The sequence below is a fragment of the Myxine glutinosa genome, chromosome 8 (genome assembly GCF_964187855.1).
Source record: "Myxine glutinosa chromosome 8, kmMyxGlut1.1, whole genome shotgun sequence".
NCBI lineage: Eukaryota > Metazoa > Chordata > Myxini > Myxiniformes > Myxinidae > Myxine > Myxine glutinosa.
Window position 1 is genome coordinate 45,446,516 of NC_136268.1, and position 23,915 is coordinate 45,470,430.

General features: G+C 44.5%; 2 protein-coding genes across 5 annotated transcripts in view; one reads left to right on the forward strand and one right to left on the reverse strand.

Annotated features, from left to right (window-relative positions):
- Nucleotides 1-11,982, forward strand: part of LOC137432443 (uncharacterized) — an 82,560-nt gene extending 70,578 nt beyond the window's left edge. The window contains exons 1-2 of one of the 2 annotated variants that reach the window (XM_068124382.2): nt 3,249-3,385; nt 8,564-11,982. In XM_068124382.2, coding sequence (XP_067980483.2) covers nt 8,600-11,008 — 2,409 coding nt within the window. In that variant the 5' untranslated portion in view covers nt 3,249-3,385; nt 8,564-8,599 and the 3' untranslated portion in view covers nt 11,009-11,982. Of the gene's footprint in view, nt 1-3,248; nt 3,386-8,563 lie in introns of those variants that run through there. The other variant, XM_078783211.1, reaches the window with a different exon arrangement.
- The window catches only part of FMO5 (flavin containing dimethylaniline monoxygenase 5), a 67,750-nt gene that overhangs the window by 30,060 nt on the left and 13,775 nt on the right, over nt 1-23,915 (reverse strand). For all 3 annotated transcript variants that reach the window (XM_068124383.2, XM_068124385.2, XM_068124384.2), the window contains exons 2-4: nt 13,855-14,043; nt 12,948-13,113; nt 293-435 (exon numbers count right to left, since the gene is read on the reverse strand). In XM_068124383.2, coding sequence (XP_067980484.2) covers nt 293-435; nt 12,948-13,113; nt 13,855-14,043 — 498 coding nt within the window. The remainder of the gene's footprint in view (nt 1-292; nt 436-12,947; nt 13,114-13,854; nt 14,044-23,915) is intronic.

Here is a 23,915-nt window from a genome sequence, read left to right on the forward strand (position 1 = left end):
CGTTGTGGCCTACCTCTCTGGCAATCGAGTCGTGTGTGCGCAGCACCACAATATTATATATACTTATATATACATATACAGTGCGTATACCTGCTATTATTTAGTTTTGTGCTTCGGTGTGGCTCTGTTTCTTTTGTATAAAATGCCCACAGGGAGAGGTTGTAGCTCAATTTCAGCAGAACAAGGAACCATACAGTGATATGATAAAACAACATGAAAAGTCGCCTGAGGCTGATCCAAAGTTATTGCAAGATGAAGCTGATGAGGAAGAAGAGGAAGATGTTTTCATTACCTGTGCGGCATGCCTGCTTACTTCCACTGCAATGTCCCCGCCTGAGTTCCCAATGCCAATCACGAGCACACGCTTGTCTTTGTACTCCCATGGTTCCTTGTACTCCCTGCTGTGTATGTATCGACCCATAAACCTATCAATGCCTGTAAACACAAACCATTAAACTTGAGATCAGCAAATACAACAATAACTCAACTTCAACTACACACCGTTCTTCTCATTTCTTTTTCATGTGAATCAGACATCAATGTTCAAATTTATTTGTAATTGATTATCATCGTTGTGTCAAGGTAACAAAGAGAGTTGTGTAATGAGATGCACATAAGCATCCGGAAAATTCCTCGACCATATTTGAGACATATGGACACGTTAACTTACAGGTACATTATAAGTGCATTCTGCATTTCTGATTCCTGGGGCGCTGGCTTGAACGTTTTGCTGAACGTTGCTGAAATCTAGTATTATTTGGAATTACTTTTTGACGAACCCGCTTAATCAAACTTTGGCCGATCGATTTACTTACTGGATGAACGATTATTCGAATCCGAATCTCTTTGTATCCCATGGACTCCCTGCACTGTATTTTCGATAAAACTTTTGCTTTTCACACGACCAGACAAGTACGAAACGCTTCATTTTATATCTGGCAACAGATTATCGAATAATGAGCACATGGTAGCTCACCATTCATTTAAAAATGACAGGATGCTGTGCCGTTCGGTGCACCAATCGATTAGAGAAGGCATTTTCCTTGGCACCTCTGAGCTCCTCACCACATACAAGGCTTTCATCTGCAGCTTGATGAAATACTGCTCTCCCCTCTGGGCAGGTGCTCCTGCCTCACACCTAGCTCGGCTTCACGCTGTTGAAACCAAAGCGTTCAGAATCATTGGAATCTCCATGATGAAGCTAACTCTGAGGGCCTTTCTCTCTCTCACCGCAGGCAGGTTGGTGGTCTTTCTATCTTCTACCGACTCCTCTCCGGCCTAGCTCCCCCAGCTCTCTCTGTGCTCTGTCCCCCAAATATTCCTGCAGGACGGACAAGATCTGCCAGCAACCCGCTTCTTGTGAAATTGCCAAAATCAAGACTCTCTGCTCACCTTCACTCCTTCATTCCTCTTTTCTCCCACCTCTGGAACAAACTCCCCCACTCCCTTCAATCCCACTCCCTCCTCCAGGTATTTAAAACAGCTGATCACCACCCTCTGTTATCTTCCCTCATCCAAAACCTTGATCTTTTCTACCCCCGTTAATACACCCCAAATCCACCTCTTTCAATCTCCAACTTCATTCCTGAAATTCCTAGTCATGAAATTCCTCGTAGTGTGAATTTGTTTTATACCGTGTATGTCCTTGTTCTCTACTGTTGTGCTTTCCTCTCTCTTCCTCTCCCTTTATTGTTTTATGTGTCTGTTTATGTTTTTTGTGTTTTATGTACTAATGTGTCTTTAATGTGCTAGCTCTTACAGGAGCCTCGATCTTGTTTACAAAAAATATATAAAAATACAATTTATTTTTTTAATGTATCGATTAATCACAAGTCAATACTGTCAATTGCGGGTATGGCACCAATCCAGCAGGGATCCACTTAATGTGTGCACAATGCACTTTGACATGCAGGTGTCATGGTATGAGGGTGTCTTCTGATACCTCAGGGGGATGGATGCCCCTGCCTTGAATAATCCCAGGTCACCTGTGGGCAAGGTGTAATACCTGGCAGCCCCTCTTACCAGGGTAACGGTCCGAAGGCATGCGGTCTAAACGACAGATGGCTCTGCACAACTGGTGGATGAGAGTCCAGTCGACTCCAACAGCACAGGCGGAAGAGGGTGAATTCCCCAATGTCCAGCAGAGAGACGGAGAGGAGTGGGAGTGGCGACTCCCCCCCCCCCCCCCCCCCCGTTTATACTATACACTTACTCGTGTTTACTAGTCATAGAAAGGCAATGTGATGGCACACACCATCATAGCCCAAGGAGACTCGACATCATTATCATCATGACATAAATATTTATCACTTTATAATTGGCACTTAAAAAAAAAATTCATCAGTAATCGGTTAAAGTCGAATTTTCTAATTGGCTTAGGACATATATACATATATATATAAATATATATATATATATATATATATATATATATATATATATATATATATATATATATATATATATATATATATATATATGTGGGGCCTTGAGATCCCCCTCCCCCTTTGGCTTTATGATGTTTGAGCAATTAACAAATATAACCAATTATATGTTTGTTTTGCTTAAATTGCTATATCCTTTATATCCTTTGAAACCCTGTTATATCCTTTAAAGGATATATGTTACATTACTTTGCCTGTTATGCCTTTTAAGGATTATATACTTTGTGTGACTTTATGCCTTGTGATGGCATGTTCTCTTTTACTGTCGAAATCCAGCTTGTGTTCCCATACTGTGGTGTCGGCTGTAAGCTGTTATACTCCTCCAAATTTCTCAATATTCTCCTTGTTGACAGCTTGAGAACTCCCACCGCCCCTCCCCCCCCCACCCCCTTTGTGTTCTATTGCTGTCTAGCCAATTACCAAGTATAAACAAGTATATGTTCTGTTTTGATTGCTTTCTATATACTTTTAATACTTTTATTCCTTTCATGTCCTTTGGATATCCTTATAAGGAGTTATATGTTTTGTAAAAGCCCAGATGGCATTATCCTTTACTCTGTGAAAGACCAACCGTATCTTTCCAGCCTCCCACAAGATTGTGTCAAATCACTTTCATGTTGGCATTTTTACGACTATCCACCCTCTTTGTACTTTCCAAAAAAACAGGGTTCTAGAAAGCCGTCAACATGTTGACTGACCCATGAGTGACCTTGGATGAACCGATGAGCCCACTCTATCTTTCTCTTTGTTTTGAGAGCTAAAACCACATCCCAATATATCCCTTTAGTGAAGCTTGATCGAATTATTTCAGAGCATTCTGTTGAGAAGTTGATCATTTGTGAGCCGGGTCCACAGGTTACATACGCCGGGTCATACGTGAATGCCTCCCTTTTGTTACTTGGTGTCCGGGCCCGAGCTCGTGCTTCTGCAGTGCGGTGACGGTTTGCCTCGCATCTTGCATCACACTCTTCCTCAGTCGCGTTTACTTGCTGTTGTTGTTGCCGATGAGCCTGTTCATTGAGCCTGGTGGATCGCTCATCTTGTGTCTCATTTACTCGCAGTTGTCGTTGCTGATGAGCCTGTTCGTTGAGCCTGGTCGATCGCTCATCTTGTGTCTCATTTACTCGCAGTTGTCGTTGCCGATGAGCCTGTTCGTTGAGCCTGGTGGATCGCTCATCTTGTGTCTCATTTACTCGCAGTTGTTGTTGCCGATGAGCCTGTTCGTTGAGCCTGGTGGATCGCTCATCTTGTGTCTCATTTACTCGCAGTTGTCGTTGCTGATGAGCCTGTTCGTTGAGCCTGGTCGATCGCTCATCTTGTGTCTCATTTACTCGCAGTTGTCGTTGCCGATGAGCCTGTTCGTTGAGCCTGGTCGATCGCTCATCTTGTGTCTCATTTACTCGCTGTTGTTGTTGCCGATGAGCCTGTTCATTGAGCCTGGTTGATCGCTCATCTTGTGTCGCATTTACTCGCTGTTGTTGTTGCCGATGAGCCTGTTCATTGAGCCTGGTGGATCGCTCATCTTGTGTCTCATTTACTCGCTGTTGTTGTTGCCGATGAGCCTGTTCATTGAGCCTGGTTGATCGCTCATCTTGTGTCTCATTTACTCGCTGTTGTTGTTGCCGATGAGCCTGTTCATTGAGCCTGGTGGATCGCTCATCTTGTGTCTCATTTACTCGCAGTTGTCGTTGCTGATGAGCCTGTTCGTTGAGCCTGGTCGATCGCTCATCTTGTGTCTCATTTACTCGCAGTTGTCGTTGCCGATGAGCCTGTTCGTTGAGCCTGGTCGATCGCTCATCTTGTGTCTCATTTACTCGCTGTTGTTGTTGCCGATGAGCCTGTTCATTGAGCCTGGTTGATCGCTCATCTTGTGTCTCGTTTACTCGCTGTTGTTGTTGCCGATGAGCCTGTTCATTGAGCCTGGTTGATCGCTCATCTTGTGTCTCATTTACTCACTGTTGTTGTTGCCGATGAGCCTGTTCATTGAGCCTGGTGGATCGCTCATCTTGTGTCTCATTTACTCGCAGTTGTCGTTGCTGATGAGCCTGTTCGTTGAGCCTGGTCGATCGCTCATCTTGTGTCTCATTTACTCGCAGTTGTCGTTGCCGATGAGCCTGTTCGTTGAGCCTGGTCGATCGCTCATCTTGTGTCTCATTTACTCGCTGTTGTTGTTGCCGATGAGCCTGTTCATTGAGCCTGGTTGATCGCTCATCTTGTGTCTCGTTTACTCGCTGTTGTTGTTGCCGATGAGCCTGTTCATTGAGCCTGGTTGATCGCTCATCTTGTGTCTCATTTACTCACTGTTGTTGTTGCCGATGAGCCTGTTCATTGAGCCTGGTGGATCGCTCATCTTGTGTCTCATTTACTCGCAGTTGTCGTTGCTGATGAGCCTGTTCGTTGAGCCTGGTCGATCGCTCATCTTGTGTCTCATTTACTCGCAGTTGTCGTTGCCGATGAGCCTGTTCGTTGAGCCTGGTCGATCGCTCATCTTGTGTCTCATTTACTCGCTGTTGTTGTTGCCGATGAGCCTGTTCATTGAGCCTGGTTGATCGCTCATCTTGTGTCTCATTTACTCGCTGTTGTTGTTGCCGATGAGCCTGCTCATTGAGCCTGGTTGTTCGCTCCTCTTCGGTCACCTGTTGTCTCTCAGTCTGTTTTCGCTTAGCTGCAGCTGTCGTCGGACCAATGCAGCTCTTCCTTTCTCGGGGCATTTCGGAGATTTTGATCAGAAACTGCGTGGAATTAGGCCTGGGTCATCTAAAAGCAGAAAATCGAAAAGCCTCGTGAAAAAGAAGAAAATAGAAAATCATGAAGTGGAATTTAATTGAGAAACTGCGTCATGTAAAATCAGAGAATCCAGAATCAGAAAAAGCGATCAGAAACTGCGCGGAAGTCGGAAGTCGGAAGTCATTGTCGTCAATTGAATGTCGCATTTATTTTTTTATTCCCTGTCAAATGGCATTGGTCCCGCATTCCGAACCCGGAAGTCGGAAGTCATTGTCGTCAAATAAATGTAGCATGTATGTTTCACTCTCTGTCACATGCCGTTGGTCCCATGTCAATTGGATGAAGTTGAAAAATTAACGTTATGAAATACGCTGATGACGTCATAATTTTAAAACCCGAACTTTTTTTTAATTTTAAGGTGTGCTGTAGTTGCTCTGAGACGTACTGATTCCGAATATGCCTTTGGTTTTGCTCTGCGATGAGTAGTTCTCGAGTTATAAGAGGACAAACAAACAAACATACTTTACTGCTTTATATATATATATATATATATATATATATATATATATATATATATATATATATATATATATATACTGTATATATATATATATATATATATATATATATATATATATATATATATATATATATATATATACATATATATATATATAAAGCAGTAAAGTATGTTTCTTTGTCTGTATATATATATATATATATATATATATATATATATATATACATACAGACTTGGCATTTAATATGGAATTTTTTTTTTTCTTGACTTGGGTTTACTTTCTCAACTCAGTATATCAATCTGGTGAGTTTCTTTTACACTTTGGTGATTTATTTGTTAAAGAACCATGTCACTGATTGTCGCAGCAAGAAGTCAACAACAGGATTATATCACAGGTGGCGTGGCAAAATGTATAGACAGGTGCATTTGATGATTGGCTTCACAGTCGGGTATACAAGGGTTGTTGCATTCTGTATTTGTGGAAAACAACTGCTGCACGTCTCCAAAAGTTATTGCCGCTTCCTCTGGAGATGTTCTGTCAACTTGACAATGCTGTTTGTCATGGAGTGGTGGCTTTACGAAATTACGGCATGAAACAGTGTGCTATTGCTCAGCAGTATGGCATCACTCAAGGTCAGGTGTCAAAGATTCTGAAACGAAATGCTCAGAGGGGTGTCCCTACTCCAATACCGAGGCCAGGACGTCCCCGCAGAACCACAAGGAGGGATGATCGCCAGCTGCACCGCTTAGTCCGCAATGGCCATACCAAGTCAGCTAATCGGCTTAGGGCTGAGTGGCAGCAACTGACAAATGTGCCTGTATCCAGAAGGTTAGTCAACCAACGACTGGTTCAAGCAGGCTATCGTGCCAGGCGTCCCCTGAGAAAGCCACGCCTGACCAGACAACACCGCCAGCGCCGATTGCAGTGGGCCAGAGAGCACCGTCAATGGCAGCCAGGACACTGGAATCACGTGATCTTCAGTGACGAGTCTAGATTTCTGGTCTATCGTCAAGATGGTCGCGTCCGAGTGCGCAGACAAGTGCAAGAAGCCTACAACAAAGATTGTATAGTGCCAAGAGTCCAAGCTGGAGGTGGTGGGGTGACCGTTTGGGCTGCTTTTCATGCAGGGGGCAAAACTGACCTGGTTGTTCTGAATGGAAACCTGAACCAGTTCAAGTACAGGGCAATTCTGGAAGAAACATTGCTTCCATTTGTTCGTGCAGCCTTTCGAGGAAACTTTGTCTTCCAAGATGACAATGCATGGCCTCATCATGCTCGCATGATCCAACACTTTCTTGCTGACCGTGGTATAGAGCATATGGAGTGGCCTGCCATGTCCCCGGATATGAATCCGATAGAGAACTTCTGGGCAGAATTAACACGTCAAATCGACCACCTGGACCAGCAGCCGACCTCTGTGCGTGAATTGCAGCAGGCTATTGTCACTGCATGGCAAGCGATTCCTGTCCAAACCTTGGCAAATCTCATGAACAGCATGCCTCGACGTGTACGTGCTCTCCTGAATGCTCGTGGGGGTTACACGAAGTACTGAACTGTAATTTTACTGTCCGTAATCCCAGTCGTAATTTAACTTTTGTTTTTGTTAAATAAATATTTGGCCAATGTGCAAAATAAAGAGATACTTCTGGAAAACGTACAGAAGTTTAACACAGTACTGTCCGTGAATTGAGTTCGATATCAGTTTACATCACTTTCAAGGATCAATTTATTTGTTTCAAAATGTGAAATGTGGTTTTTGTTTCTTTTAAAGGTCACATTAACAAAATCTAGAATAATTTCAACATAATTCTAATGAACTTTTGGTTCTAAGTCATCTTGAAGTAAATTGTCAAGTAAGTTCACCGCCACAAAAAAAATTCCATATTAAATGCCAAGTCTGTATATATATATATTCTCTGATTAAACTTGAGATCCAACAAACACGGCGGTCAAAGGCGAAGTACACAGCTGATAATGAGGTGGCGTCAGGAAGGGCATCCAGCCACAAAAACATGCCTCAAATATGTCTTTTGGCGAAGCAGCCATTAGGTGAATCACGGCTTACACATGCCAGGGCGTAAAATGATGATGATGATGATGTGGAATATTTAGGGGTTTGACAGGAATGTCCTTTGGCAGCTTAATGGCGAAGACTCGCGGAAATCCCGAGGAATGTAAAATGTGACTTCATGCCCTCAAACCCTTTCTCCTTTACGTCCTCCACCCACCTCCCACCCCTGCCTCCTCCCAAATCAACCTCAACCCCTTTTCCCAACTCTGTCCATTCTCTGCCTTGCCCACCCACTTAAACTCTCTGTCTTCCACATAGTACAGCGGATAAGCTCTCATATTTTAACAAATTGTGCATTTTTTGAGAAAAGCATGAAATTTCTAGCATAGTTAGTATATACCATAAGGTTTATTTTCAGATGTGGAGGAAAGTCAGATTTGACCTCTGAGGACCGTGAGAGGTCAAATACAAGATGGCCACCAGTTCCCCAGGGGCAATGTTCAAACGCGCTTAATTTTGGAACCAAACAGCGTAGAAAAACATTTAAGGTATCATTCCCAACTAAATTGGGGATGGCCATTCATTTGGTGATACTTTTGAGATCGCCAGAATTGAAGGAAATGCTTTTAGGTCAAGGTCAAGGTCAAAACTGACCAAAAAATAAGGTCAAGAATGAAGTATCCCAAGTATGCAGATATCTTAAAATAAACCTAATGGTATGCACTAACTATGTTATAAATGTCCTGCTTTTCACATAAGATGCACAATTGTTGTGGTTATCCACCTCACTTAAGTAAATACCCTCGATGTAAAATGGAGTATGGTGGTTGGTGTTAACATTGTGTTTTTTTTTGTTTCAGAATCCCCTCTCCTGCCGTGGTGATTTTGTCGCAACCATGCCAAAGCGTCACATCCTGATGGGCGCCACCCAGCCCTGTACATCCAAGCAATCCAAGCCAGCCCCAAGCACTAACTGGGACATTTGCGTCCTCTGCCAAGTAGTAACAGACGAATCTTTGCAATGTCCGCTCAGATCAACGAAACAGCCCGTAGGTAGTGGCTATGCATCCTTGGCAGAAGACCTTCTCCGGTTCCAGACCCTTCAGCACATGCCAATGGACATCAACCTGGAGCTATTGGATGACGGAGATGGCATAGAATCCACACTGAAGGCACACAGGGCTGAGTGGCACAAGAAATGTCTGCTAAAATTCAACAAAAAGGCGTTTGACGAGCAACGTCGGGGAGAATTAACTACAGGACAACAACGAAGTACCTCTACTGTGCACATGCGATCTGCTCACAGCCATCCACAGTCCACAGAGCCTACTTGTTTCTTCTGCAATAAGCCTGCTGGTTCTGCAGGCTTACATAAAGCATCAACCTACAACATTGACACAAATGTGTGGAGGTGTGCCCTTGAAGTTGAGGACACTGCTCTGCTGGCCAAGCTTGCAGCAGGAGACATGATTGCCATTGAGGCCAAGTACCATCACGACTGTCTGCGTTCACTGTACAACAGAGCCAGGCAGGCTGCACCCAAAGGCAATGATGGAGATGATTCTTGCCTGCATGGCATAGCCTTTGCTGAGCTAGTGGCATTCTTGGAAGACATGAATAGTAATGAAGACAGTGCTCTTGTCTTCAAACTGATAGACATCGCTCAGCTGTACAAGGTCAGACTGGAGCAGCTTGGTCTGACTGTAGGTAAACGGATTCACACTACCAGACTGAAAAGCAGGCTGCTTTCTGTGCTTCCTGATCTGAGGGCATATTCACAGGGAAGAGACACACTTCTAAGTTTTGAAAAGGACATTGGACCAGCCCTCAAGATGGCCTGTTATCATGACAGTGATGCCATGCACTTAATGCGAGCAGCACAGGTGGTGCGCAAAGAGATCTTTGACTCAAGTTTCTCCTTTGATGGGTCGTTCCAGGCAAACTGCCAACAGGAGGCTGTGCCACCATCCCTCTTAGCTCTAATCAACATGATACTCGATGGGGCAAACATCAAGCATCAGACACAGCTGGTCCACACAACCACCACAAAACCTGCCCTAGCAATCTCCCAATTGATGGTGTTCAACAGCGTGAAGCATGCACGAAACGTGGATTCATCAAGCTCAGCACGTCACAGCCGCAGCCGAGAAACTCCACTCCCACTCTATCTGTCCCTCAAGATCCATGCAGTTACACGAAGTAGAGAGCTGGTTGACACACTGTTCAATCTGGGATTGTGTGTCTCCTATGACAGACTGTTGCAACTCACATCAGACATTGCCAATGGTGTCTGCCAGAGCTTTCGTGTAGAAGATGTAGTTTGCCCACCAAAGTTGCGTTATGGACTGTTCAGAACAGGAGCTGTGGACAACATCGACCACTGTCAAACACGAGATGGAGACATTGACAATTTATTCTCCCATGAAAACCAGGCAGCCCCGCCAGCTCTTTCAACTGGAGGAAAAATGCGGATTGGTGTTAAAGCAGATCTACTTCGCTGCCTGGAATCAGATCTGCTCGAAAACAACAGTACGCCTGTGACTGATGCAACAATTTTCGATGGTGCAGCTGTGGTTCAAATCCTAAATCCTGGAACATCAAGAACATTTCAAGAGTATGGAGAAAGAGTGTTTGCACCATACATCTCTGCTCAACTTGAGAAAAGCAGCCGCATTGACCTTGTCTGGGATGTATACCTACCTGCCAGCCTGAAAGCCTCAACAAGACAGAAGAGGGGAAAGGGCACCAGGAAAAGGGTGACTCCTTCTACTGTGATGCCAAAGAACTGGAAGGACTTCCATCGAGTCGATGAGAACAAAACCGAATTGTTTGCTTTCCTTTCACGCGAAGCTGTTCATCTTCCTCTAGCAGAGGGCAAGGAACTGTATGCAACAGATGGAAGTGGAGTTCTCTGCTCTCCTGCTGAGTCATACTTGGCCCGCCTTGCCCCATGTTCGCAAGAGGAGGCCGACGCTCGTCTACTTCTGCATGTGGCAGATGCTGTGCAAAAGGGGTGTAAGAAGGTGACCATACGTACCGTTGATACTGATGTGGTGGTACTGGCTGTGGCTTCATTCAGCAAGACAGCTCCTGATGAGCTGTGGGTTGCCTTTGGTGTCGGGTCAAGCTTTCGGTACATAGCTGTTCACGAAATGGTTGCCACAATGAATCCAACACAGTGTCTGACTCTCCCAGTCCTTCACGCTTTCACCGGTTGTGTTGACAGTTGTGTGACACTGTATCTGTATTTGCTGGCAGAGGAAAGAAGACTGCCTGGGAAACTTGGAAGTCTTTCCCAGAGGTGAATGATGCTTTCAATGAACTCCTATGCATGCCAAGTGAGGTCAGTGAAGGATCAATGTTACTGCTAGAGCGATTTGTGGTGCTGATGTATGACCGAACCAGTGAGAGCACGGAGTGAATGATGCCAGGAAGCAGCTCTTCACACAGAAGTCTAGAAGTCTAGAGAACATTCCTCCAACCCAGGCAGCACTGAAGCAGCACATCAAGCGCACTTGCTACCAGGCCAACTGTTGGAACCAGGCATTGGTCATGGATCCAGAGATGCCAGAGCCATCTGACTGGGGCTGGATAAAGGAAACAACTGGGTGGCAGCCTCTTTGGACCACTCTCCCTGAAGCATCAAAGTCGTGCCATGAATTGATCCACTGTCGCTGCAAGAAAGGATGCACTGGACGCTGCAAGTGTGCCAAAGCTGCACTCAAGTGCACTGCACTGTGCTTCTGTTCTGGAGACTGTTAGATTTTGATCATTACCAATTTTCATCATTGCACTTGATTTAATGTAAGCTTTTGTAGACATACTTGGTTAACTACAGTTATTTTTTCAGAGGTTATTGCATCATTCCTTGCAGTGTAAACACTTTTTTTCATCATTTCTGATCTTTGGGTGTTATGTACCTATCCCTGTACCTGAAAAAATAAAGTTTTAAAAGTTCAAATGAACTTTTTCCAATAGCAGTTCCAACTGCAGTATCATAAAAATAGATATTTAACGTAATTTGACTTTGACCTTGACCTAAATGCATGTCCTTGAGTTCTGGCGATCTCAAAAGTATCACCAAATGAATGGGCATCCCCAATTTAGTTGGAAATGACACCTAAAATGTTTTTCTACACTGTTTGGTTCCAAAATTAAGCGCGTTTGAACATTAGACCCGGTGGACTGGCGGCCATATTGGATTTGACCTCTCACGGTCCTCAGAGGTCAAATCTGACTTCCCTCCACATCTGAAAATAAACCTTATGGTATGCACTAACTATGTTAAAAATTTCATGCTTTTCTCATAAAATGCACAATTTTTGTGTTTATCTGCTGCACTAACACCCCTCTTTCTTATTCAAGTCCTAAAGCCCCCTTCCTGCCTCAGGTCCATGGCTCCCCCTTTCTTCTTCAAGTCCACATCTCTCCCAACTCCAACCTATTAGACTGCATTCCCCCTCCTCCCAACTCTATGTGCACATCCCTCCACCCCCCCCCCTATCTCCAAGTCTGCATCCATTCCCCCGCTCCCTCTCAACTCCAATTCCATGTCCACATAATAGTCACCAACTGTTAAAAGATTAACTCAACACCTCTTTTCCATGTCATCTTCCCCATGCTTATATCAGAACGAGCTGATGCGTCACACGGTCATGGATTGCTAGTCATGGATTGCTGGTCATGGATTGCTTCACCCCAATATGGGGCCATTCAAAAATTATAAAATGCTATTTTTTTCATAATTTGTGCAATCTAATGCTTGAATACATCAGTAACGTAGTGCTGGATTGCCGTGCGTTCTGACTTACGGTACCGCGTGTTCTGACTGACTTGATTAAACCTTACTATTATTCGACATATGATTAGATATTTTGAGATAACTCATCATGAATAACACTCAACCCAAACAAAGCCGATGGAAATCTGATGTTATAAACCCGGGCAATGTATAATCAGCAGCGGCCTGCAGGCCTAATGTATTAGGCCCACCAGAAAACCAAGATGTCAGCCATATCATTTTGTCTCGGTGCTATGATGGGTGGAGTCAACTGACAGTTGTGTGGTCCGGCAGCTGTCCAACCAATGGGTGCGAATTTAAAAAATCGTCCCCAACAATAACCCCAACAACAACAACATATCGCAGGTCAACAAAGCTCTTGTGGACCTGTGATATCTCACTGGTAAAAATAACAATTGATTCAATTCCACAGATTCAAAGGAAAAGAGATAACAAAAACATACCTGGGAATGAGTCCAGAGGAAGGTGTTTGTTCACATGGTGGCCAATACACACCATGACAGCATCAAACACTGTGCTTTCTTCTTTCCCATTCTCATCCACAACAGTGACATTCCATTGACCAGAAATTGCAAAGTCCACTCGCTTTGTAACTGCTGTTACTTTTCTCTGGATTGCAAAGGAAACAAATTAATATTTTATTAACTGCAAAGTGATGTCTAATTATCGCCACAACCTTGAAGGTGAAAGAAATATAAAATTAAATTGAGATATAGGAAGAGGCAAAAACCCTTATTTACCTTTGGTTATCTTTCAAAATTTGCTTGCTGTGCTGGTTCAAATTGGGATTACTTTTCATGACCTCTCATTACCTCCACTACCAAAGGTGCTTGGAGGTTATGTTTTCACCCCTGTCTGTTTGTTTGCCTGTCTGGTTGTCTGTTTGCGAACAGGATATCTCAAAAGTTGTGGACAGATTCGACGAAATTTAGTGGAGAGTTTGGTTATGCGACACTGACGATATGATTAGATTTTGGTGAAGATCTGGATCCGGATCTGGATCTGAGAATTTTTAAAGTGAATCTTCACCATTGAGTGAGTGATAGGGCCAAAAACGATACAGAGCCCGATATCCCAAAAAGCTGTAGACGGATTCGAACAAAACTTGGTGGACAGGTTGGGTGTGTGACAAGGAAAACGCGATTCAATTTTGGTGAAGATTCAAATCTGGATCAGAATCAGAAAATTTTAAAAAGTGATTTTTCACCATTGAGTGAGTGATAGGGCCAAACACAATATATAGCATGATATTTCAAAAAGTTCTGGATGACTTATGACTAAACTTGTTGGATGAGTTGGGTAAGTGACAAAATTTTTGTAAGAGTACACAATTGTCAACATCCAACAAACCTTGAAGAGGATATGTTTCATCAAATTGAACCTCTCCACAAAAAGTTGAAAGTACTGCAAAATCATGGAATGAGACATGTAGTTGGGGAAGTTCCGTGGGATGGGGAAGTCACTAAAGCACATCATCTCCTTGGAAGTGTTGATCACCAAGGATCGATACACACTTGCTTGTCCTTCCGCCGCTTCTTCCTGCAGAGTGAAGTGGTCCGCACTTGGTCAAACTTGAAAAAACAAAAACTGAAAATAAGCACAATGTTTGTTGCATCATTCTTATATATGACTCGTGGGGTAATGGTTGGAGCATCCGCTCCGAGTCAGTCGGCAATTCAAATCTTGCCCGAATCATACCAAAGACTGTAACTCTTTGAGTGCTGAATTTTTCTCTCTTTCTCTCTCTACGAGCAACAGACGAAGAAGGAAAGTCATCTTTCAGCTTGGTACTATACAGTTTGAATTTTAAAAATTTTTTATAAGTGATTCTTCACCGTTGAGAAATGTCGCCAAAAACTATATATGTTGTTAAGTTTATAGGGGATGGGCAATTGATTACCTTAATCCAGGTAGAAGTGTATGGTATAGTGTGCTCTGAATGTTGCGATGAAGAAGAAGAACCCTCATGTACCATATGTAGGGATCCATTAGACAGGGTGTCGTGTAAGAGTGTATATTTGTCCCCATGATGAGGGGTGGGGCTATGTTAATTAGTTAGGGATTCATGGTAAATCCCCTGTGTGTAAATTGCCTCTGTGGTTTTTCCCCTTTGTTCCTTACGACACTGCAGCACACACACATAGCCAAACCAAGCAATCAGCGTGCATTATAACACTGAATAAAATAACCGGAACCAAGACATTGAACAATAACGCTGGCGCGGCCACCCACCACATCGCAACACCAAGCAGGGCAGGTCCGTGAGGCCCCACCCCGAAGAGCAGTGATTGGTCGGTACCATAGAGTGAGGAGAAGGACACACTGATTGGAGCATGCACGGACGTCGTCAGATGACGTAAGAACTCTGGGAACAAAAGAGTGTGTTCCAACATTTTCCCTCTCTTGGCGTTGGGGTTCGACGAAAGATGGTCATGGTTCGTGTCTCTTTGCTTCTGGATTTCACTGCGAACAGTCGCATTTCACATTGTCCAACTCTTGATTCTGGACTTTATAAAGGAAAGTCGCATTTATTAGCCGCGTCGCAGACGCTGCTCATAGAGTGCACTCTGCTGTTGTTGTTGTTACCACGTCTTCTTCTTCTTCTTCTTCTTGTTCTTGCAGAGAAGACAAAACCTCAAAGCTCCACCCATTCTGGGAGAGCCTTCATATAAACAAATATCCACCATTTTATTAACTCGCATAGCTTTGAGGCCTGTTTTGTAGGCCCGTGGTGTCTTCCTCTCACACAGTTTTCTTTCAAATCAAATTCGATATACCATTTCATTTTTCACAGTCGCCAACATAGTTTTAGACGGTTGAAAAAAAACGGGAAGAAAATGCGATGAAAGTTGCCCTTTATAGAACAAAATGAATTCTCAAAGGCCTGTAACTTCAAGTCCATTGACATATATTTTTTTTTAAAATCGCGGCATGCTCAGTCATACACCGCCCGAAATAAGAGACGGGAAAATGCCGAGATATATATATTTTGTTTAAATCGCGGCATGGTCAGTCATACACCGCCCGAAATAACAGACGGGAAAATGCCGAGATTTATTAAAAATTCGTCCATTTGATGACAATCGTCACGATGAAATATTTAATTTATACGTCGTCACAATAATGTGGAGAGAGGAGCATAGCTTCGTTCACGTGTCGCCACATACGGGAAATTGCCGAGATATATATTTTTTTACATCGCGGCATAGGTAGTTATACACCGCCTGAAATAACAGACGGGAAAATGCCGAGATATATTAAAAATTCGTCCATTTGATGACAATCGTCACGATGAAATATTTAATTTATACGTCGTCACAATAATGTGGAGAGAGGAGCATAGCTTCATTCACGTGTCGCCACACACGGGAAATTGCCGAGATATATATTTTTTTTAATCGCGGCATGGTCAGTCATACACCGCCTGAAATAACAGACGGGAAAATGCCGAGATATATTAAAAATTCGTCGCCACACACGGGAAATTGCCGAGATATATTTTCACTTTGCACAAAAATAACATCAAGTAATCGAATCAATAGGAATGTCCTGTGCTTATAACATCGACGTTATAGGCACAGCTGCATCTAGGCATTGTGTAACATCGACGCGGCTTTTGTTTTAATTAAAACTTTTTGTACTTGTTTTTCTCTTTGTTTCGGGGTTTTGGAACGAGCAGCCGCACGTCCTTGCTTGGTTCCTGGAGTTCGAGGAAGGCGGACGCATCCGCGCATTCATTTTCTTTGCTTGGTCCGGGCAATCAGTTTGAGCTGAGATTTGACGGAGATCGGTTTGATCAGTTTGATCAGTTTAAACATTTTTCTTCCCCTGGCTCATTGGCACTGGCGGTGTGGTGGCTGTCCACGCTGAGAGACCGTGGTGCTGTGTGAAGCAGACGAGAAGAATGAGTGTGGCCTGCTCGCTTCGTGCTCGGCAGCTGGAGGATTGAACTGCATGCCAAGGCCTGTTCCCGTGCATGGACTTTGTGCCAAGGCATACGCTTTCCCGTGCAGGGACGTGGGGGCCTGTGACGTCCGGACAATCAAGTGGACCAGAGCTAAGTCCACAAACATTCATTATTTTACAATTATATTAATCTCTTTGTGTTGTATACGAGTCTGTAATGGGCGCTCCATTGAGGAATCTTAGGTTTAACGTACATTTTCTTGTTTGCTGGCATTATTTTATTAAACCTTTTTATTGTTACATTTTAATTCCATGTCGGTTTGAATTGATTACCAGGGTCGAAGACGTCGGGTGGGATCCATACAGGTAAGAGCTTCAGTAACCTTCTCTGCCTCACCCCCCGTGCATATTAACTCCGCCATAGTTGGATTGAACGCCATGGAGTGTTAAGCTTGCTCGGCTACCCATTACCTTGGAGGATCTTAATCCCAAGGAACACGACTATACAGTCACGTGAAAAAGTAAGTACACCCCATGTAAAGTTTTGACTTTTTCAACATATTTCAACATACAGCTATTTGATCTTCATTTCAACAATATTGATAGATAAAGGTGATATAATATAACAAATATCATGAAACATTTACATTTTGTAGTAAATTGTATAATTTAAATAAACATAAATGTAAATTTCACATTTGGAAAAAGTAAGTACACCCCGACATTTATCACTACTTCAAATACCTAAAATTAGAATCAGGTGCACCAGCTCACGTGCAAATGATTAGAACATCGTTAGAGAGGATCTTGGAGAAACCTGTCTTATTTAAACCTCAGACATTTAGTTTGGTTTGCTCTTTGTTGTTGAAGTGTGTGGTGTCACAATGCCGAGATCAAAAGAGCTCTCTGAGGCCTTCAGAAAGAAGGTTATAGATGCCTACGAGTCTGGGAAGGGATTTTAAAAGATCTGCAAACAATTTGAAATCAATAATTTGACTGTCAGGAAGATCATCTACAAGGGGAGAAGATTCCAAACAACTGCCAACTTGTTCAGGTCAGGCCGACCCAGCAAGTTCCGCCCGAGAGCAGACCGCAAGTTGCTGAAAGAAGTCTCTAAGAACCCCAGAATGTCATCACGGGACCCACAGGTAGCTCTTGCCACTGGTGATGTTAAAGTGCACGAGTCTACCATTAGAACGAGGCTGCACAAATTTGATCTGCATGGGAGGTGCGCCAGGAGGAAACCTTTGCTGTCCAGAAAGAACATCAGGGCAAGACTAAAGTTTGCCAATGAACACCTCGGCAAAGATCAGCACTTCTGGAACAATGTGCCAGGGACAGATGAGCCAAAGGTAGAGCTATTTGGCCACAATACCAGAAGACATGTTTGGCGAAAACCAAAGACAGCATTTGACCACAAGAACCTGATACCAACTGTAAAGCATGGTGGTGGAAATATTATGGTTTAGGCCAGCTTTGCTGCGTCAGTGCCTGGGCAGCTCACCATCATAGAATCCACGATGAATTCTTCATTGTACCAGAGGGTGCTTGAGGACAATGTGAGGCCATCTGTCGGAAAGTTGAAGCTCAACCGAAGGTGGACCTTGCAACATGACAATGACCCTAAACATCTATCTATAATTCCAGTAATCTCTGTGTGTCTGTGTGTGTGTGTGTGTGTGTGTGTGTGTGTGTGTGTGTGTGTGTGTGTGTGTGTGTGTGTGTGTGTTTGTCTGTGACCGCTGTTTCTCGACAACTACCGGTCCGATATACTTGAAACTTGCCAGGTATATTGCTGGGGACCCGAGGATGTGCCTTTTCAAGGTTTGAAATTAATCGGAGAAGTAGTTACCGAGCTATGGCGATTTAGCCGTTCGCCGTTCGCTTTGGCTTTGCGAATGGACCAAACCATTTCATGTAAATAGAGGGGGGGGGGGGGGTTCTACCGTACTCGCAAGCCGTTCGCTTTGGCTTTGCGAATGGACCAAACCATTTCATGTAAATAGAGGGGGGGGGGGGGTTCTGTGGTCGTTACTGCCACGTGGTTTCAAAGTTTTTTTTTGTTGTTGTTGTTTGCACGCATGTTTTTTTGCACCCACGTACGGGCACGCCCTAGTACCAGTAAATCCACCAAGGAATGGCTGAAAAGAAAGAAATGGAGGGTTCTGGAATGGCCAAGTCAAAGCCCGGATCTAAATCCCATTGAGATGTTGTGGGGTGATTTGAAACGAGCTGTGCATGCAAGAAACCCCTCAAACATCGCACAGCTGAAATAATTCTGCATGGAGGAGTGGGCAAAAATTTCTCCCAGTGGATGTCAGAGACTGGTAGACAGTTATAAGAAATGTCTACTTGAGGTTGTTTCTGCCAAAGGGGGCAAATACCACCTATTAGAGCCAAGGGTGTACTTACTTTTTCCACATGTGAAATTTGCATTTATGTTTATTTAAATTATACAATGGACTACAAAATGTAAATGTTTCATGATATTTGTTATATTATATCACATTTATCGATCAATATTGTTGAAATGAAGATCAAATAGCTGTATGTTGAAATATGTTGAAAAAGTCAAAACATTAAATGGGGTGTACTTACTTTTTCACGTGACTGTATATATATATATATATATATATATATATATATATATATTTATATATATATATATATATACATATATATATATATATATTTATATATATATATATATATACATCTATATATATATATATATATATATATATATATATATATATCTATATATCTATATATATATATATATACAGTGAAACCTTGACTTACGAGTGCACCAACTTACGTGTTTTCCGAGATACGAGCCGTCGCTCGGGCGGTTTATTGCTTTGAGATGCGAGCCGAGATCTGAGTTACGAGCTTACGCCACCCGCCACCAAGTGGGTTCCGGTCACGTGGTTATCTTGCCGTGCAAGCATCTCTGCCGTATATCGCTGCTGCTTTGTTTTCGCATTTTGGTTATTTTGGAGCTTACGCCACCCGCCACCAGGTGGGTTCAGGTCACGTGGTTATCTTGCCGTGCAAGCATCTCTGCCGTATATAGCTGCTGCTTTGTTTTCGCATTTTGGTTATTTTGGAAAATTTCTTAGTTTTAACCATGGGTCCTAAGAAATTGAGTGCCAAGGGCAGTACTGAGAAGAAGAAGAGGATGATGTGCTTGGATATAAAACACGCAATCGTCGAAAAACATGAGCGAGGTGTGCGTGTTGTCGACTTGGTGAGGCAGTACGATCGTAGTACTTCTACGATATGTACGATTTTGAAGCAGAAGGAGTCGATAAACCGAACTTTTGCCGAACTGACAGAAGCCGAACGATACATCCCCCAGCAAATCTTCAACTGTGACGAGACAGGGCTCTTCTGGAAAAAGATGCCGAGGAGGACGTATATAACGGCAGAGGAGAAGAGCATGCCAGGCCACAACTTGTTCAGAGTGCCGGCGATAGCTCGCCTTCTCTTTGTGGAAAACACGGTGAGATCCTTAACATCCAACAACTAATGGGATGCAAACGGGGCGCCCAGTTTAGCGGTACACACATTGATGAATCACCCTGCCTGTGATTCACCCATGACAGGTTATAGCTGGGTCGGGATTCAAACCCAGGCTGGACAGTTTAGAGTCAAGTGTGCGTACCTCCAGTCCAGGCCATCCTGCCAACTTGTATGCTGCATACAGGTGAAATATAAAGCGCGAGATATTTTTATATATACTGTATATTTAAAAAAAAATTGGTGTGGTTTTTGGCGGGCTGGAACGGATTAATAGCATTTCAATGCATTTTAATGGGGAAATTTAATTTGAGAAACGAGCAAATTGAGTTACGAGCTCGGTCACAGAACGAATTCAACTCGTAAGTCAAGGTTTCACTGTATATATATATATATATATATATATATATATATATATATATATATATATATATATATATATATATATATATATATATATATATATATATATATATATATATATTGTTACGGACGCGGTTTAGATGTTATTTACCGAGCGGTGGTATTGCCATGACCTAACAGTTCCCCCGATTCTTCCCCAACTCACCCGATTCCCCCAGACGTTGGCCAAATCACGCTATGCCAAATCAATGAGAGAAAGGACACGACGACTGGGAAAGAGGAAACGACGCAAGGGGTACAGTTCTCAAGACCTCCGGAGGAGGGTATAATTACAGTGGTGGAGAAAAGGGGTAGATTACAAGGCAGTGAGGTAAAGACACAGAAGAGATGGGCACTTAATTACCGTCTTATCTTATCCCAGACAGACCACAGACAAACGGAACAAGGCTGACTTACACAGGGATTGATGGCAGGGAGGGACAGGTAGTTCGATGGCACAAGGTGCACCTTGGCTCGGGGACAGGATAAAGCACGGTCCAAAAGATGCAGGGAGGCCTCACAGCGCTCGGAGGTGGTCTTGCTTGCTCCAAGCTCAGCGCGCATCTGACGTCACCTCCCTCTCCCTGCGCATGCTCAGTGGGGAGTGACACGCCCTCAGCTGGTTGGCTCCGCTCCACTGGGGCCGGTCCGCCGCTTCCATTGGGTGCGGGGGTTACCGGGCTCAGCCCTTGACGAGGAGCTGACAGGGAGCCCCTATTTGGTAACCCCGTCGAGCACATGTTCGATGGCGGCTCGTTGGGAAGGCCTGGTGCCCTCCCAACACCCCCTACCAACCAAGCCGGAGTGAGGACGCGCACTCCCTGCGCTCGTTGTCGTTGTTGTTGTTGAACTGTGAGGAAGAGCTGCGGGGAGGTATTGGGAGGTCCTAAACTTCCTAACGGTGCCATACAATCACATTCTGGTGCAACGAAGGGTCAGAATTAATGGAAACGAGTCCTTAACTGACATAGACTAAGAATAACTAGCAAGATGTCCTATAGTTGTCTTACATGAGATGCGGTGACCCTGGGCACGACATTTAATGGGGGAAATAGGGGGAGGTCGGGTCTACAGAGTGTTGTTTACAGAAAATGGGACTAGGGAATGGGGGATGGATAGTTGGGAAGTATTGAGGAAATAGTGGAATATTTACAAGCGGATATGGATGGATGCAAATCCCATATCCGCAACATTGCACCCTTCTCTACCTCGGGGCGTCTCGACCCGATAAATTTTTACCTACTTTTGTGTGGCACTCAGATGTAGTTCCCTCTACTATTAACTCAACCCTGAGTGCGACAGTTTTACAGATGTTCACAAATGAGTAAATATGTCCCCCTGCGACGTTGCACCCTTCTCCGAACAGAAACACACCCACAGGATAACCGAATCGCGGAAAGCATCCTCAAACTAAACATACAGCCGGTAGGGAGCATCATTTATACAAGACTACACTGATATTTACACTACGATCCAGGACCTGTTCTTTGAGGAACACATGCAGATGTTATGCATAGGGAGAGCACGCATGCCAGCATCGATACACCAACCCACGAGTGCCCTGTGGCCCTACGGCCTTTAATAATGTGCAGAGCACCCCGTCCAAGCACCAAAAGCACCACCCCATTACGCACAGTCAGCACCATCCGGTGCACCAATAAAGTGTTCATAAAAATGCACAATTAAGTGTCCATGGTCACTGGTGGTGTCGCAGCCGGCCGATGTTCTGCCGCTGGTCTTGCCTTCATGGAGTGCACTTGGCCTTCTGGCTTCTTTAGAAATAAAGAAAGGCGCCAACCGCGTCCATTTCTGAATTGTGGCCGTCAGGGGGGCCAACTAAAAGTGGTTCACCTGTATGGCATAGGTGCCACGTTGACCCAGAGGTCCATCCACGGGTGGTGCTTGACCGCAAAAGAACTGCGGTCCATTGGGGGCGGCCACAAAAATTGCGGTCCATATGGTGTATCGATCCAGGCAGCAAGCAGCGGAAGTACAGGCCTACAACTGCGGAGCCAGCACCTCTCTCTCCTCTCTGCCCCAAAGCCAGATCCTCGGAGGTGGGAGACAAAAGAAGACAAGTGAGTAAGGTGGTAAGGGCGCAAAAGTGCACGCAATACAAGGTAATGCACACTGGGGGCACATGGGAACCAGGTGAGACAGGTACGTTCCTACCGTACGCCCCCCCCCCCCACCAGGTAACCTACATTGCCCCTCCCTTACCCCTTACTGTCTACACAAAACACAACACTACCCATAAACATCTACTTTACACATCAACAACGTCCCTACTGTCTTCCCCGTTCCTCCCATAAACCAAATTCGTCTTCTCTCCCTCCTAACCAATCAAATTTGCCATTTCCAACTCTCATCAAAATCTGCCATCTCCAACTCAACATCAAAATCTGACATCACCAATTCATCATCAGTCCCTCCTAAGGAGGGAGAGATGGAATCACCCCAATGTCTCATCCACGTCGTGATGCGTCTCACAAATCCAAACCAATTCTCCTTTCCTGCAACACAAAACAAAGAAAACACAGGTGTGGAGTCATCAGCATCACCTCAGGTAAGTGGCTGCGTATGGTGCGACAGGTTCATCAATCCTAACTATTTCCTAAATGACTTTAACAACTTTACATTACCCGGGGTCTTTCCCTGCCAATCCATTGGCCAACTTACAATATGGGTTCTAAAAACCAATTCCCATTGACCAAACTGTGGTGCTTCTCAATTTGGGGTCTCACTCCCCCGATTCCTCTCCCGGTGCCCTTGCACAATTTCTGGGCTGTGACGTGTAGCTCTCCCAGCAGGTCTACCCACCTGCACACCTCCACCACTGCAGTTGCCACCCGAGCTTACCTAGCTCCTCACCCTAACCTAACTAACTGGGGAAGGCCCCTCCTGGCTCTGTCACCCCTCGGTGCCCTCTGGCACTGGGCTACCCGGGTCCGTCCTCCGGATCCTCGGGCCCCATCCACAACAACTACTACCGGCTCCCAGAGCCCACCTGCGGCCTCACCTGGCCGACATCCTCACAGTGGTGGAGTGCCCAAACCAACTACACACACTAACAGGCTACACGCCCAGCCATTTCCACAACACTAATGCACCCATCCAAATACCATTCTTCCACCCGCACCACAGATGCCAATATCCAACCACAATTTACCTAGTTTCTCTACCTAACACTTACACTACCCGCCCCGGGTACTCGTGAAAGGGGTCCACTCTTCCCCCATCCACACCTTCGCACCATGCACATCACTCCGTACCACTTACTCCAACTCTCTCCACACCACTCATTCTCTGCTCCATATATTCCACACACCTGTACTTGCACACCTGTGCTCTCATACTTGGTGCCGCCTGCACCCTTCTCTCCCCCAAGCGCATTCGCGCTGATCCACAACACTCACTACTCACCATGACACTCATCCGCAATGCTCTCTCATTCATCACTTGTACACTCACACACACCTCGGAGCATTGCCTCACCGATGCCTCATTTGAAGCTGCTCACCAGCACTTCCGTTCACACTGCATCATCTGCTCTGTCTACTCGCTTCTAAAACTCGCGCTCC